The 17,722-nt window shown below is 39.0% G+C and overlaps 1 protein-coding gene across 2 annotated transcripts; it reads left to right on the top strand.

The window, feature by feature from the left end:
* The first annotated feature begins 1 nt into the window (after position 1).
* On the top strand, positions 2-11,584 carry IL5 (interleukin 5). Of its 2 annotated transcripts, XM_072840963.1 has the most exons (4): positions 8,993-9,730; positions 9,934-9,966; positions 10,836-10,964; positions 11,083-11,584. In XM_072840963.1, the coding sequence occupies exons 1-4, from the start codon at positions 9,587-9,589 to the stop codon at positions 11,179-11,181; spliced, it is 405 nt and encodes a 134-aa protein (XP_072697064.1). In that variant the 5' UTR covers positions 8,993-9,586; the 3' UTR covers positions 11,182-11,584. The 2 variants fall into 2 exon arrangements, 1 of the variants encoding a protein (XP_072697064.1); XR_012037859.1 differs by lacking the exons at positions 8,993-9,730; positions 11,083-11,584 and adding an exon at positions 2-240.
* The last annotated feature ends 6,138 nt before the right edge of the window (positions 11,585-17,722 follow it).

The following is a 17,722-nucleotide window of genomic DNA, read 5'->3' as shown; positions in this document are numbered from 1 at the left end:
CTCGCGGTGCGCGCGCAGCTCTGGCTTCCGGGAACGGGTCTGCCCTGAGGGTGTGCTGGTGGCCGCGCGGTGCTCAACGCTCCCGGGCAGCCTTAATGAGCGCTAGCTGTGAGGACGGCGAACCTTTGTGACAAACGGCGGTTATCATAGTACGATTCTGGAACCCCTGGAATGGAAGGGAGTGCGGTGTCGGCTAATGTCAAAACTATCTTCTGACCCTGTTCGGTTTGTTTCGCTAATGTACGCATCTGACGTATGGTGACGCCATCGCACTGATGGCTAATAGGATGCGTGCTCGTGTATTTCTTGTGCTTAAAAAAAGAATCTCAATTTTAATTTTCAATTGAGTAAATATTGACAGTTGTAACTCACATCAAACCTCTTTGGGAATCCTGAATAATTTTTAAGAGTGTAGGAGTTTAAGACCAAAGGTTTGAGGGACGCCTGGGTGGCTCAGCGGTTGAGCATCTGCCTTTGGCTCAGGTCGGAATCCGGGTGCTGAGATCGCGCCCCGCATCAGGCTCCCTGCATGGAGCCTGCTTCTCCCTCTGCCGGTGTCTCTGCCTCTCTCTGTGTGTTTCTCATGAATGAATAATTTAAAAAAAAATCGCAAGATCTACCCTCTTAGCAAAATTTTAAGTATATGATATAGTATTGTTATGCACTATAGTATGGTTAACTACAGGCATTATGGTACACGATGTTTCATAATTCATCTTGCATAACTCAGTCTCTTAAAGGTGTCTCTTCTTATAGTGGTACTTAGAGGAATGGATTTCCTTCACATCATATTTGCAAGTATTTTATAGTTTTATAACAGCATTTGGCTTTTGATCTACAACAGCAGTTCTCAAACTTTTGGTCTTTTTTTTTAAGGTTTTATTTATTTATTTTTTTAAATATATTTTTTTAATTTTTATTTATTTATGATAGTCACACAGAGAGAGAGAGAGAGAGAGAGGCAGAGACACAGGCAGAGGGAGAAGCAGGCTCCATGCACTGGGAGCCTGATGTGGGATTCGATCCCGGGTCTCCAGGATCGCGCCCTGGGCCAAAGGCAGGCGCCAAACTGCTGCGCCACCCAGGGATCCCAAGATTTTATTTATTTATTCATGAGAGACACAGAGAGAGAGAGGCAGAGACACAGGCAGAGGGAGAAGCAGGCCCCCTGCCAGGAGCCCCATGCAGGACTCCATGCTGGGACGGCAGGATCAGGTCCTGAGCCAAAGGCAGAGGCTCAACCATTGAGCCACCCAGGGGTCCCAGTGATAAGTGTTCTTATCACAAAAAAATTAAAAATAAGGAAAGTGGGAGGAAATTTTTCAAGTAATGGATAAACCAATGGCATTGACTGTAGTGATGGTTTCACTGGTGTATATTTACCTTGGAAGTCAACAAGTTGTATGTATTACATATGTCCACCATTTTATATAGTAAAAATTTTTAAGTAAAATAAGGGGAACAAAAAAAATGACTGAATATTGCTTTTTGGAACCCAATTTACAGACGGCTATCACATGCAAGAACCTATAGAAAAAATACAGCTATTACAAAACAGTAGTGGAAGACATAAAAATCAAAGCAAAAACTTTCGATTATTGATCCAGAAAAATGTAGAAAATGCTCTCCACTTAAAATCAGTCATTTGCAGGACTTAATACATAAACTAAAAAATTCAAGTCAAAGGATGCAAGTGAGGAAAGCCAGTGAGTACTCTCTTGATGTACCAAGAAAGAAACAGGAAAGCATCAAAAATCATATATTTTAAGTAACTAATGGAACACAGCAGATTGAAATTATACAGTAGTGCTTTATGTAACAAGCTAAATGTAATTTTAAAAATGAGAAAAGATAAGAGCCCATTTTAAAAGTCAGTTTATTTAAATATTATTTACATACAGTAAATGTCTCCCTTTTACAGAGTACAGTTCCATGACTTTTGACAAATGTAAATAGTTGTAAACCAGCAAGGCCATTTTTTTTCTGCACAGCATTTGCATTGCTTAGATACTTGGATATCAATAGGAAGAAAAAAAGCAAATCTGTATCTACAAATTACCACTCTAAGTTTCAGGTGGATGAAGATCTATATTTTTCTGGCAGCAATAAGAGTAGAGCCCAAAAATGTAATTATACACACTTTTATTTAAAAAAAAAGATTTTATTTATTCATAAGAGACACAGAGAGGCAGGCTCCCTGTAGGGAGCCTGATGCTGGACTCAATCCCAGGATCTCAGGACCCCAGGACCACGACTTGAGCCAAAGCCAGACGCTCAACCACTCAGCCACCCAGGTGCCCCTTACCCACACTTTTTTTTTAAAGATTGTATTTATTCATGAGAGACACACACAGAGAGGCAGAGACACAGGCAGAGGGAGAAGCAGGCTCCATGAAGGGAGCCGGATGTGGGACTTGATCCCAGGACTCCAGCATCACACCCTGAGCCAAGGCAGACGCTCAACCACTGAGCCGCCCAGGTGTCCCGACCCACACTTAAAAAAATTTTTTTTAAAGATTTTATTTATTCATGAGAGACACAGAGAGAGAGACAGAGACAGAGACACAGGCAGAGGGAGAAGCAGGCTCCACGCAGGGAGCCCAATGTGGGACTCGATCCCGGGACTCCAGGATCACGGCCGGGCTGAAGGCGGCGCTAAACCGCTGAACCACCCGGGCTGCCCCCGACCCACACTTTTATATGAGAATTTTTGTGATGCCTGAGCGTCTGCTTTTGGCTCAGGGTGTGATCCTGGGATCCGGGATCAAGCACCACCTTGGACTCCTTATGGGGAGCCTTCTTCTCCCTCTGCCTATGTCTCTGCCTCTCTCTGTGTCTCTCATGAATAAATCTTTTTTTTTTAAAAAGGAATTTTATGACTCAACATAAGAAATTAGCAATGATTGAGACAACCAGTCTTTTTATATGTCTCCTGCTGTGATTTTTTTTCAAATGTAGCTGACTCACCATGCACATTAGTTTCACGTGTACAATATATTGATTCAACAAATTTATACAGTATGCTAGGCTCACCGAAAGTGTAGCTACCACGTGTTGCCATGCAACCTATGACAATACCCTTGACTATATGCTTCTGTGATCTTGGCATGAAGTACCAAATATCTCCTATGCAGTTTGGTTTTTAAAAATTAACTTGAATCTAATCTTTTTTAAAAAATTATTTATTCATGAGAGGCAGAGGGAGAAGCAGGCTCTATGCAGGGACTCCGACCCGAGACTCGATTCCAGGTCTCCAGAATCACACCCTGGGCCAAAGGTGGCGCTAAATTGCTGAGCCACCCAGGCTACCCAACTTGAACCTGATCTAATCACACTTTTACACTTAGCCTCAGGCATTAGGATTAGGTTACTAATTCCACAAGGACAGAAAAGACAAATCTGGAAGGAAGGGTGTGTTATAAGACACTGGTCCAGGTTCTCAGGTCAGTATCATTAAAAGAAGGACTGCTGCAGATTTTAAAAGAGTTTTTAGAAAATATTTATTTAAAAAATATTTATTTTATAGAGAAAGGGAGAGAGAGGAGCAGCCGAGGGAGAGTGAGAGAGAGTACTAAGCAGACTCTGCACTGAGTACAGAGTCCAATGTGGGGCTCAAACTCACACCCCTGAGATCATGACCTGAGCTGCCCCTAAAAGACTTAAAAAAAAAAAAAAAAGCAACACATGGTCCTGGGGTGGATTCTTGTTTGTGCATAGAAATGTGAAGGGAATTTGGGGGATACAAAGGGAAATTTGAATGCAGTCCAGAAATTACATGCTAGAAAATTATCATTGTTAATTTCATTATATTTGATGCGACATTATCTTGCTGTGTAAGAAAATGATTCTTTTTTGAGATATATATGAAGTGTTGATAATGGAGCATCATGCTTTTCTGTAATTTACTTTAAAATACTTAAGGAGGGATCCCTGGGTGGTGCAGCGGTTTGGCGCCTGCCTTTGGCCCAGGGCGCGATCCTGGAGACCCGGGATTGAATCCCACGTCGGGCTCCTGGTGCATGGAGCCTGCTTCTCCCTCTGCTTGTGTCTCTGCCTCTCTCTCTCTCTCTGTGTGTGACTATCATAAATAAATAAAAATTAAAATAAAATAAAATACTTAAGGAGAAAACAGCAAGCTGAAGAAAAAAGTTTACAAGATAAAGTAGCCAGATTCTATTACAAAAAATTCAACTTTGTTAACAGTTTTATAGGAAACTATAAGACTAAGAGAACATATAGGAAACTATAAGACTAAGAGAACAAACTAAAGGAAGGGGGTAGAAATGAATTTCGATAAAAATGATTAATCCCTAAAATAAAAAAAAACTGAAAGAGCAAACCAATCCAATTCCTATTTCTCAGTAAACTATTACTGGAAAATGTTTTCTTTTTCTCTTTTTTTTGAAAATGTTTTATTTTTCTTATATCATAATTAGTGAAATGAAAAAAAAACTTCTATGAGTTATTTTATACTTACTAGTGAATCTCGTTTTCTTTGTAGTACTTTCTGACACATTCTTTTTCTGATATTGATGTTGATACATTAGCTTTCTTTTGATTAGTGTTTATCTAGTATATCTTTCTATCCCTTGATTTTCCATCTTCTAATGTCATTTTGCATGAAGTATATCTCTTGAAAATAGCTGACAGATGATTTTGGGTATAATTTCATAGTGTCTACCTTTTAATAGGTGAGTTTAATCTTTTCAATTACCATGATTCATGATAAATTTGGATGTATTTCTCATATCTCTTTCAATGCTTTTCTTTGCTTCTTTTTCTCCTTTCCTGGTTTCTGGATTGACTAAACTTTTTTTATGCCCTTGTTGTGTTCTACTGATTTGGAAGTTGTACATTCTATTCCTGTTCTTTTAGTGGTTCTTCTTAAATTTTTCATATGCCTATTTTAAAGTCTAAAGTTAATACCTTTAGGAAACTTTTAAACAGTACAACAACAGTAATATATACCAACTTTGATCATTGTATCTTCCACATTATCATTGTTTAGTATTTTTGTTCCTCATTGTCTTAAAATCCCCTAAGTAAGTTATTTTTTGACCAGCATTAATTTATTTAGGTTTACCACTATTTGTCAGTCTCTTTGATAACCACGGCTTCTTGCATCACACCTTTCATGGGAGGTCATTTCACTTATCACATCAGCAAAACTGTTTAACCCTAGTGCTGAAGAGCCTTCAAGGAAAGAAATCTATCCCACAGTGCTGATAACCATGATTAAACAGTTATATTAGTGCAAGTGCTTTGTAAGTTGTAAAACACTAAAAATGCAAGGGATTTATTTTATTTCCATTTAATATTTTCAGAGGGGTGATCTGGTAAAATGTAACAAGAGCTGTAAAAATGTTCACACAAGTTTCTTAGCATAAGGAAATATTTTTTTAAATTATGCAAAGAGCTTTCTTAGCATTATTTATAGTTGTGAAAGACTAGAAACAATCCAATCAGTGAAGTAAACAATAGATACAATTTCATCTAATAGCAGATAACCTTGAAAATAATAAGTAGGGATCCCTGGGTGGCGCAGCGGTTTAGCGCCTGCCTTTGGCCCAGGGCGCGATCCTGGAGACCCGGGATCAAATCCCACGTCGGGCTCCCGGTGCATGGAGCCTGCTTCTCCCTCTGCCTATGTCTCTGCCTCTCTCTCTCTCTCTCTCTGTGTGACTGTCATAAATAAATAAAAATTTAAAAAAAGAAAATAATAAGTAGATACATGAAAGAGAGGTATTAATAAGCAAAAAAGATAAACACAAGCTGCACATACTCATTGATTACAAGTCTATGAAGTTATCCATGCATTAATAAAGATTGGAAGAAGTCATAAAAAAACTCAGTTGCCATGCTGAGGGGAGGAAGTTCTGTGTTTCTCTTCCCGTAATGTTATTTATTCAATAAAAAGAATTATTTTAAAGATATTGAAAGCATGAAGGTTAAAATACGGTAAAAAAAAAAAAAAAAGAGATGCTATCATTTTACCTTTAGTCACCACAAAAAATTTGTGGCATCATGCCCAGTCGATTGATTAGAATCAGTTCATAGAAAAGTCATTTGACCTTAAATGACTACACAGTTAGTAAAAAAACCACAGTTATCAGTTTTTTAAAAACACGTTGCCAATTTGGAAGCCACTAATAGAGATAAAGGTTTTTGGGCAAAAGTTTGGATGTTACCCATGAATACAACTTTTCAACACTATTCAAAATCCTTTTGCATAATTACTAGTAATTCTTAAAAATTCCAAGTACTGATTGCTAATTTTCTATTCTCCTAAAATAATGTGGGTTTTAAAAAAATGCCAGGTAGTTCACACTGACTTGGTCTCTACAGCTGAGCCTTAAAGTTTTGCTTTATCTTTTTTTCCAGGAGTGTGCCAAAGATTTTTTTAAAATTACTTCATGCTCCCAGCCTCAGGGAATAGACTCCTTGAGTTTCCACAGTATTCATATTAATTTGTTCAGCTAACACAACATGACTGCGTATTCATTCAGTTATTTTTTTCAACAAACATTGAATGCCTACAATAATAGGCCAGTCCTTGAAGACAAAAAGGTCAATTAAATAAACTCTTTCTACTCAAGGAGCTCAGTCTAGTAAAAAGGTCCTGAAGTGGGACGCTTGGGTGGCTCAGGGGTTTAGCGCCTGTCCTTCGGCCTGGGTCTCTGCCTCTCTCTCTCTGTGTGTCTCTCATGAATAAATAAAGTCTTAAAAAAAATAAATAAAAGGTCCTGAAGTGCATGACATCTACAGAATGCAGTCTTTTTAATAATCATAATAGTAAAAACAATCATTAACTTCTTTCAACTTGCAATGTTTTGTTTAATAAGCTTTTATTTCAAATAGTTTTAGAGTTGCAGAAGTCGCAACAATGTTATAGAGAGTTCCTGTGTACCCTGCACCCAATTTTCTCTATCGTTTATATTACTATATATTATATTTGTCACAACTGTGGAACCAACAATTGGCACATTACTAGGCTCCACTGTTTTTTGGAATCTCCTTAGTTTTATCTACCATCCTTTTCCTGTTCCTGGATTTCACCCAGGACACCACATTACATTTAGTCACCATGCTTGGACTCCTCTGGGTTGTGACAGTTTCTCAGACATTGCTTCTTTTTGATGACCTTGACGGTTTTAAGGAGTATTGCCTGGCTATTCTGTCCCTCTGGGGTATTTGGATATGTATAATGTTTTTCTCATGGTTAGATAGAGGCTATCGGGTTGGCGGGGAATACCACAGAGATAAAATGCCATTCTCATCACATTATATTAAGACTAGTTGCTACTAATGTGACTTATCACTATTGATGTTGATGTTGGTCACCTGGCTGAAGTTTGCCAGATTTCTCCACTGCAAAGTTCCTCTTCTTACAATCTCTTTTCCATATCGTATTATTTAAAATGTATTCCTTACTTCAGGAGGATGATGCACACCTTTTGTGAGAGTGGAATATCAACAAAAATTATTTGGAAAAAAAAACTAAAAAAAAAATTTATTTGGAGTTCCCTCCTGCACAGTAGATTAAAATAATTAACTTTTGTATGCAGTTTTACATTAATAAAGTTCTTTCAAATATTATTTTATAGTCTTTGCTATAAGAGAGTTTAAAGTCAGGTTTGGGAGATCAGTTTCACAGAGCAAAAGTTCAAAAATTATGACAAGCAACATAATTTTGGACATCCATGTTCATAGTAGCATTGTTCACAGTAGACAAAAGATGGAAGCAACCCAAATGTCCATTGACAGGTAAATGAATAAACAAAATGTGGTATATTCATACAGTGGAGTATTGCTCTGCCCTAAAAAGGAAGGAAATTGTCAAATGCTACAATGTGGATGAATCTTGAAGATATCTTAAGTGAAATAAGTCAGTCACCAAAAGACAAATGCCATATGATTCCATTTATATGTTGCCTAGAGGAGTCACATTTGTAGAGACACAAAGTAGAAGCATGGTTGCCAGGGGCTGGCAACATCCATTAAACAGATGTAGAGTTTCAATTTTGCAAGATGAAAGGAGTTCTGGAGATGGATTGTACAACATTGTAAGTGTACTTAACACTACTGAACTATACACTTAAAGTGATTAAGAAGTTAAATTTTATGTGTATTTTACCATAACAAAATATTTTAGGAGAAATATTATTTTGAATAGAAGACATTTTTCAGTAACTAGCCCTCCAACTTGACCTTGTACTGTAAATCATAGGCTGCACAACGGTACACTATAAGTTTTTAAAAATATGAATTGCCAGCATTTAAAAATCAATAGGTTATATATAATAATTGGGGTTTCTGACTTCTTTATAAAATGGGATGATTCAGCTACAGAAGTCCAAGGGTGTTACATGGAAACAATCAGTGGAAGCTGAATAGCATCTGCCACCTTTAGACAGGTCACATATGCTGCAGTTCACTGTAGCCTTACCGCCTTGTTGTATTACACCTGTGTATTCCATTGATTTGCACAGTCAGCTAGCAACTTGAGTGGGGTAAAGCCTATTTCCAGCCTCAGAGAGAACCAATCCGTATATCCCACACCCCTGGCAACATGTTCAAGGGTGAACATGTGGTCCTTTGTCATAAGGAAGGGGAATTCCAGGACTTTTTTTTTTTAAAGATTTATTTATTTACTTACTTATGACAGAGAGAGAGACAGGAGGAGGGAGAAGCAGGCTCCATGCCAGGAGCCCGACGTGGGACTTGATCCCGGGACTCCAGGATCGCGCCCTGGGCCAAAGGCAGGCGCTAAACCGCTGAGCCACCCAGGGATCCCCGAATTCCAGGACTTTTGATTGAGCAATCAGAATAGTACAATTTGCCTTCTCCTGCTGCTCAGAAACAGGATACATACAGATCCAGGAGATCTGACATCATCTTGGGACCATAGTGGGAGAGCTGCCTGACAAGGGAGCCGAGGAAGAATCACCAAGGAGCCTCTCTCCTGGACCATTTGGTTGTATGATCTAACAATTCCCTGTTTGACTTCAGTCTGGATTAGATTTGGGGTCACTGGCAACAGGAAGGGTCCTAACCTAGTCTCTGGTGAACTTGGCCCTGCTAAGTTTTGATGATCTCTAATCACCATCTTTCCACCTGTATTTTACATTCCTCTTAAGAAAGATCAGTCTAGCAACAATAGTGATAGAAGTTAGTCAACCTGAAAAAAAGATATTCCCAATATTTATACATTCTGGTATAAAATTTAATGCATCATACTTCTCCTTTTTACACACATTTTTTAAGAGGAAATTCAGTCTTCTGATTTTAAGAAATGCAAATGTGAGGTAATGATGTATCAACCCAAAGATTTTCTTTGTAATAGAAAATGTTTTTAAAGGGGGGAAAATAGGGATTTTTATTATTATTAAAAGATAAAGGCAAAATTATTTTTTAAGATACAAGGCATTGGAAACAATTCATATTACGATACGCCATTATTGGGCATTCTCTATCTGATTGTTAGAAATTATTCATTTCCTCAAAGATAGAGAATAAATTGGTTGAGGATGCAATCTTGTACTATGCACTTTCTTTGCCCAAGGCAAACACTGAACATTTCAGAGCTATGAGAATGCTTCTGAATTTGAGTTTGCTAGCTCTTGGGGCTGCCTATGTTTCTGCCTTTGCTGTAGAAAATCCCATGAATAGACTGGTGGCAGAGACCTTGACACTGCTCTCCACTCATCGAACTTGGCTGATAGGCGATGGGGTAATTTTCTTTTTGATTCCTACAGTCTTTAAAATGCATGGGTAATTGGTGGTGGTGGCTAGTTTTTAAAGATCCATTATCAATAATGAAGTAATGAGTGTTAATAATATATAATGGGTAACCATGTTACTCAGAAGAATTATATTAAAAGTTATGAACCTTACAATACATTAAAAATGAATGTTGTTTCCTTTCTTTTTCAGAACCTGATGATTCCTACTCCTGAAAATAAAAATGTAAGTTAAATTATGATTTGATAAAATGATTACATGAATCAGTTTCATATTTTAAGCTATAAAGTATCAGTTAACATTGGGATGATTTAATTTTATCTATTTTGTTTTTATGTGTGCGGATGTAAATTATGTGCTTATGAATATTAGGAATGGTGTTAGGAATGGCTCTACAATATTAAGTAGAATCCATTAAGCAAGTGGATCAGGCCCTTTTTTGATGTTGTCAGTTCTCCATCTCAAAGAGCCTCGTGTCAGGCATTCTTTCCAAAAGAATTCCATATTGGGTCAGAGATACTTCCTAGGCTCCATTCACCTCTGTCGTTGGCTTTCCTCACTTCAACGTTTTTCTGAAAGTACTAGCAACTTGGGGTTATATTTTTAGAATTATGGTCAGTAGACATGAAAATATACAGTGAAGTCCTATATTAATAGTCACTTCCACATATTTAAATGATTTTTAACTCTAATGGAATCATATACATCTGGAGTATGTCATGGTCATATTAAAATGTTAAAAATGTGATATCATTAGTCTAAATAGAATAAAATTACCAGCTAGAACTATACGAGGAAATTCTGAGGTGAGGTAAATCAGTAAGGCAGTTGTATTATACCTCGTAAGCATTTATTTTTCATTAATCATTTCATTTATATCATTTGTAACACTTCTCAGTAATTATATAAACATCATTTACTTATGGTAATTATAGCTTAGTATAAGGTGGTTTCCCACCTGGAAAAGACACAAGTAAAAACCTCTTGGGAGAAGGGAACTTGTGTAAACCCCACAAAACAAAGTCTAACTTTTTGGACCAAATTTTTATGCCTTGTTTTGATGAATTATATTTTTTAAAATCTTCCTCATTTAGCACCAACTGTGCATTAAAGAAGTTTTTCAGGGTATAGACACATTGAAGAACCAAACTGCCCACGGGGAGGCTGTGGATAAACTATTCCAAAACTTGTCTTTAATAAAAGAACACATAGAGCGCCAAAAAGTAAGTTAAAGACATTTGGCAAAAACCTAAGTATATTTGTCTGACTCTGCCTGTTTTTTTTTTTTTTTTTTACAAGAATTGACAGTTTCCTACAATATCTCCTCTGTTCTTTTAACAGAAAAGGTGTGCAGGAGAAAGATGGAGAGTGACAAAGTTCCTAGACTACCTGCAAGTATTTCTTGGTGTAATAAACACCGAGTGGACACCGGAAAGTTGAGAACAAACCGGCTTATTGTAGTGGAAGATTTTGGAGAAGAATGGTTTTTTGGCGATGAGAATGAGGGCCAACCAACAGTAGGGACTTAATGGCCAGTATAACTAAGCTTCAGAGACAAAGTAAATATTTCAGGCATCCTACTACTTTATCACTTCACACAGATGAAATATATTTGAGATATATTTCAGGTATCACATCATTGAAGTATTTTCCTCCAGTTTGCTGCAGGCAAAATAAATATGTATTTTAATCTTATTTAACACAGCGTTCTATAAAATGTCTGTTAACTTAATATTTATTTATGAAATGCTTAAGAATTTGATAAATTAATATTTATATCAGATTAGGCTATGTTCCAATAAAACAAAAATAAACGGCTCTGATTCAGTTCGTTGCTAGCCTCTATGCTACTCCTTTTTTTTTTTTTCTTCAAGATTTACTTATTTATTTGAGAGAGAGCATGGGGTAGGGGGCAAAGGAAGAGAATATCCAAGCAGACTCTCCCTTAGCAAGGAGCCTGACACAGGGCTCTACCTCAAGACCCAGACACAGGCCTCGATCTCAATGACCCATGAGATCGGGACCCGAGTTGAAACCAAGAGTCAGACACTTAACCAACTGAACTACCCAGATGCCCCATCCTACTCTTGAAGTGAGCACAGTCTGTGTGAAAACATGCTGGGTTTGGAGGGAGAGCCTGCATCTGTGCTGGCTGAACATTCCCGTCTTCCTGGTAATGGAAGCCACAGAGTTGCTAGGCATACTGCAGGTGGAAGTGACCCAGCAGGCCCTAGTGGGCATGTGGGTATAGGAACATGGGCATGGACTGAGCATGGTTTCCTCACCACAGTATACCTGAACCGGGGAGGGCGTGGGTTAAATGGTAAGTGATGAAAGAATGAATGAATGAATGAATGAACTTTCCAGGGCTGCCCATAGAATTAAAATGACTTTCAAGGATTTTCCTAGGAGGAGAATATGTAAAAATCTGTAACTAGGTCTCTTCCTAGCCAGTGAGAAGAATCTGGCAGGTCAATCCTATTGCCAGTTCAGGGAAGGAGGCAGAAACCCTCTTGGTGGGGCCCAGAGCACCGCGGCCTGGGACAGTACTTCCTCATCTCACCTAAAGTAACAAAAGGTGCAGAGAGACTAGGTTCTGGTGGCTCAGTGGTTGAGTACCTGCCTTTGGTTCAGGCCATGATCCCAGAGTCCTGGGGATCGAGTCCCACATCAGGCTTCCTACTTGGAGCCTGCTTCTCCCTCTGCCTATGTCTCTGCCTCTCTCTGTGTGTCTCTTATGAATAAAAATAATAATAATAAGACTGGTTTCTAAAGGGTCCCATCATCCTGTATTCCCAGGGGGTAGAGCAGCAGCACTCTGGCTGCTTATGACGATCAGTACCGTAACTGAAGGTTCTTCTGTTTGAGGAAATTTCTCAAGGATCCAGAATATGTGTTCTTTAAAATGTATCTTAATACCAAAATAGAACTAAAGGAGAGATCCAAGAAAAATATTCAACTATGCTATTGACTCCTTCATTCATTTACTGGTCACAGGGTCTACACTGTGTGCTGGGATACAGTTGCAAGCATAGGCTGGCACTCCTTACCAATGGGTGCCATTACCCAGGGGAATTATCTGCATGGATTGTGTGGGTTACACTTGGCTGTTTCTGGGAAACAATCACTGTTTCTGGGCATAGGAGAGGGGACAGAGCAGGCAGGCATAGAGTCTCGGGTTGGAGAATGCAAGTCCCTCTGTGTAAGAAGACACGTTTTCCTTCCAACACAAACCCAGGCATAGTGGTTAATGCTCTGCTGTGGCCCAGACCCCACCCCCAACTGTGTATCTACCAGGCCTCGAGAGTCAGAGCCAAGCTGATGAAAAGGAAGATGGGTCAGCACAGCCCCATGCTGACTGTTCTAAACACTGTCAGGAAACAGGAAACTTGATTTGTGAAGAGACTGAATGTCAATTTAATTCAATTCAGCAAATATTTACTGAACTCCCATCTGGTCTAGGACTGTTCTAGGGACTAGGATCCACCAGTGAATGGAACAGATAACATTCCCTTCCCTTACAGACTTACATTCTCTCTCTGGACCTATGAAGGTCCAGTACAGTGCAGGTGGGTTTAAGGCTAGAAGAGCCTATCTGAAATCCCACTTGTGAACGCTTACCAACCTACCAGAGCTCAGAGAAACTAAAAGGAATCACCACTGTATGCAATCAACCCAAATGGGACTTCTTAGATGTACCAATGGTTTTTAAGGCAGAAACTATGCTCCTCAAGCTGATTTTACTTTCCTTTTATTTCAGAAGCAAAGCCATCCTGATGGCCCCTAGCAAGTCACATCAACTGGCCCCTAGCTCAGGCCTGATGACTGTGGGGCTCCAGAACCCAGAGCACCCAGGGAGAGAAGGAATCGGCAGCCTCCAGGTTGTAAGACTATTTTCCAGAGCCTTGCTTTTCCTCTCAAAAGCTTATCCCAACAATGAAGCATCCCTTCACTCTATCTTAGTAATATCACTCTTACTGTCCAGTGAGAGGAGCTAGTGTGAGCTAATAGGCTGAGTTTTGGAGGGACACTGAGGACCTTCCCAGAGGACACCTTGACATAATATGTCCAAAACCAAAGTCAGCTTTTGTCAGCCATCCTCATCCCCTGAAACCTGCCACTGCTTCTCCTCTGTGTCTTTCTTTCCCCTCTTCCTCTGAGGTCCCTTATTTTGGCTAATGTAACCACAACTATTTCACCATCACCTTTCTGGATGACCCCCTCACTAAATTTAACCCACTGTGCCCTCCATCCACCATTCAGCCTCTGACATGTCACTCCTATTCCACCTCTGTGTCCCCACTCCTCCAGTGGAGGCTGTGATCTCTCAGCTAGACTGAGTCAGCACTACTCTCTGTTTCAGGCTCTCCTCACGCCTTGTCGAGTCAGGGCTGTGGGTAAAGTACACTCATGTCCACATGTCCCAAGGCACAAAAACCTCTGATCCACTTGAGACATCTCTGTGCATATCAGTCAGGCTCACTGTCTCAGGTCTAGCCGCCTTCACAGGGCATACCTCTGCCTCCTCCAAACCCTGCCATAGAGAAATGCAGGCATCTCTCACTTAACATTGTTTATAAGAAAACACTAACTAGGAGCCTCGTTCCCATTATTTTAAGTGGAAAAACTTTTACTGCATTACATCTCAATCCAAAATCAACCAACTTTCCAAAACACAAAGCAGTAAAATGCCTGAATATAAGCAACATGTTAACATATTAGGTTGCAAAATATTTTTAAATTTATTTTTTGTATTTCATTATTTAATGAACTGTGGCAAAATATTTAAAACACTACTTCCTGACCATCAAACCATTAATATGGCTGCTTTGTTTATATAATACACTACATGTCTCCTTGGTTGACTGTCAGAGCCTTTCCAATGACCTTTTGTGAACCTTAATATGGAAAGAAAGTAAAGACTTTCTCTGTTGAGCTCGCTACCACCACTTTACTCAAAAATGCATCCACTTTGGGGGAATAAGTATAACATCTTTCCTACATAAATACTGGTAAAACAAAACAAAACAAAAAACCCAAAAAACAAAAAACCAAAAAAAAAAAAAAAACCCCACTGTGTTGAAGGACACACATTCTATGAAGAAATGTTCCACGTGGAAAGCCTTCCGTAGAGCATGCTAGTCTTATTCTTTCCAGAATACCTCTGAGAATGTTCACACTGCCATGTGTGCCTCACGCTGCCCACGCTGCCTCAGTACATCTGTCTTTTCCCAAGCAGAAAATGTGTAACTTTCTGCCCCCTCTTTCATTCCCTGCCAACCATCAGAATTAGTTGCCCCTTCTCAGTGCCCTGCGTGACTTTGAACATTCCTTTGCCGGAGCTCTTGCTTTTACATTACAGCATTATCAGATCCATCTGATATATCTCTGTATGTATAGCAGTCAGAATAGTCTAGGTGATGCTGCAGTAACAAATCATCCCTGAATCCCAGGGGCTGTATACAACAAAAGTTTGCTTCTAAATTACACAGTCTTCTGTGGGTGTGGCTCTGGGCAACCTTCCAGAGCAATTGTCTTCTGTGTGTTGGTTCAGCAGTTCCAGGATACTTCCATCTTGTTGGTATGGAGACTCCATATCAACAACTGCCTTTGCAATTCCCTTGGTAGAGAGCAAGAGCAATGAAGAATCACACATAAATTCTTAAGTATTTCACATCATATTGGTTAGTGCAAGTCACACTGCCAAGAGTAACTTCAAGAGCCAAGGAAAATACAGTTCTCCCATGTGCCAAGAAAAAGAAAAGTCAGAGGCAGTGGAAAGGGCGACTGGATGGCTCAGTCAGTTAAGTTTCTGACTCTTTGTTTCAGCTCAGGTCATGATCTCAGGGTTTTGAGATGGAGCCCCATTACCTGCTCAGCACTCAGCGGGGAATCTGCTTGAAGATTATCTCCCCCTCCCTTTGCCTATACCCCTACTCAGGTGAGTGCTCTTTCTTTCAAATAAATAAATAAATAAATAAATAAATAAATAAATAAATAAATAAATATTTTTTTCTAAGAAAGAAATACTGGAGAGTAGCACTAATATTTAACACAATAGATCCTCAACAAATGTTCACAATGTTGCAGTGTTATGCTGAGGAAGGGGAGTAATGTAAACTACCATTTACTTATCTCCTTAAATGGGTTAGGACTTCACTAGACACTTTATATCACTATCTCAGTTAATTCTCATCACAAGCCAATGAGAGGCAGTAGTATTCCTTCTTTATGATATGAAATCAAAGGCTCAGAGAGTTTAAATTACCAGCCAAGGTCACACAGCTAATAGGTTATAGGGCTGAGATTCAAACCCATGCTGACACATCATTATCACTCAAAGTCCACAGTTTACATTAGGATTCACTCTTGATGTTGTACCTTCTATGGGCTTTGCCAAATGTATAATAACATATATCTGCCACTATGGCATCACACAGAATAGTTTAACTTCCCTAAAAATCCTCTGCATTGTGTTTCTTCATCCTTCCCTCCTTTCTAATCCCTGGCAACCACTAATATTTTCACTGTTTCTAAAGTTTTGCCTTTTCGAAATATCCTATCGTTGGAATCATATAATGTATAGCCCTTTCAGATTGGCTTCTTTCACTTGGTAATATCTATTAAAGGTTCTTCTGGGTCTTCTCATTGTTTGATAGCTCATTTCTTTTTAATGCTGAATAATATCCCATCATCTGTATGTTCCACAATTTATTTTTCCATTCACTTACTGAGGGATATCTTGGTTGTTTCCAGGTTTCAGCAGTTATAAGTAGAGTTGCCATAAACATCTATGTGCAGATTTTTGTGTGGATATATTTTCAACTCTTTTGTGTAAATACCAAAGAGAGTGATTGTTGGATTGTTTGGTAAGAATATGTTTAGTTTCTATTAGAAACTGCCAAACTGTCTTCCAAAGTGGCTGCAACTACTTTGCATTCCCATCAGCAGTGAATGAGAGTCCCTATTCCTTCACATCCTTGCCAGCATTTGGTGTTGTCAGTGTTTTGGATTTTGGCCAAACAGGTGCATAGTGATGTCTCATTTTTATTTACAATTCCACAATAATATGTGACATTGGGCATCTTTTCATATGCTTATTTACTATATACATATAGTAAATATAAAGAGAAGATATATATAAAAGATATGTAGAGAGAAGATATATACACACACACAGAGAGAGAGAGAGAGAGATGTCTGTTCATGTTTTTTGCCCATTTTAAAATCAGCCAAAATCACTTTAGGAGGGATTAAAAACTGAAAGAATGTATTACCAGTAAGCTCTCACTAAAAAATTTTGATAGATTGTACTTGTGGGAGAAAAACCATCTCAGAAGGAAGGTCTATAATGCAAAAGGGAATTAAACAGTCACTGTCTTACACAAGATGATGGTGTCTTCCTCCAGAAAGGATATACTTCACTTCCAGCAAGCAATTAGGGTAAGAACAGGTCATCTCAATCCAGTCTGAGATGCAGGTGATTGAAAGCTGGGTTTTAGTTTTAAAAGACTGGTCTATTTCTGTTAGTTCTTAAAGTATGACTCTTTAGGGGTCCCGGTGGAAAGCCTGGAAGGATTTACAGAAACCCCTTCCTACTTCGTGGGCTCCAACCTCCAATTTTTATTCCTTCATATCCATGAAATGGCTTAAAACTCTGCTTTACCCATGGTCCCTCAGCCATAGCGTTTCTTTTGGCTTCTCGGCTGCTCAGCTCCTCCACTTCTATTCCACTGCTTACTAATTGGTAAGTGCCTCAAAGCAAAAAGCTATGTCAAATGTCAGGACCATTTCTAAGCTTACCTCCTTTATAGTCTCTCGAGTCTTCATTGCCACGTTAGTTCTCTGATTGTTCTAAATAGATTTTTCAAACCATTTGGCCATCTTTCCTAATTGTTTAGCTCCAGGGTAGTTTGTACAAGCTAGTCTGCCACAGCCTGAGTTGAAAGTGTGGTTCTGGTTTTTGCAGAGGAAAGAAGAT

The sequence above is a fragment of the Canis lupus genome, chromosome 10 (genome assembly GCF_048164855.1).
Source record: "Canis lupus baileyi chromosome 10, mCanLup2.hap1, whole genome shotgun sequence".
Lineage (NCBI taxonomy): Eukaryota > Metazoa > Chordata > Mammalia > Carnivora > Canidae > Canis > Canis lupus.
The sequence above is the reverse complement of the archived record's forward strand: the minus strand, read 5'-3'. Positions and strand labels throughout refer to the sequence as shown.

Excerpts from the sequence above, each read along its gene's own strand:
- IL5 (XM_072840963.1), top strand. The coding sequence starts at position 9,587 with ATGAGAATGCTTCTGAATTTGAGTTTGCTAGCTCTTGGGGCTGCCTAT. Across the intron at positions 9,731-9,933 it reads CTTGGCTGATAGGCGATGGG|AACCTGATGATTCCTACTCC; the intron begins GTAATTTTCTTT and ends TTTCTTTTTCAG. Across the intron at positions 9,967-10,835 it reads CTACTCCTGAAAATAAAAAT|CACCAACTGTGCATTAAAGA; the intron begins GTAAGTTAAATT and ends TTCCTCATTTAG.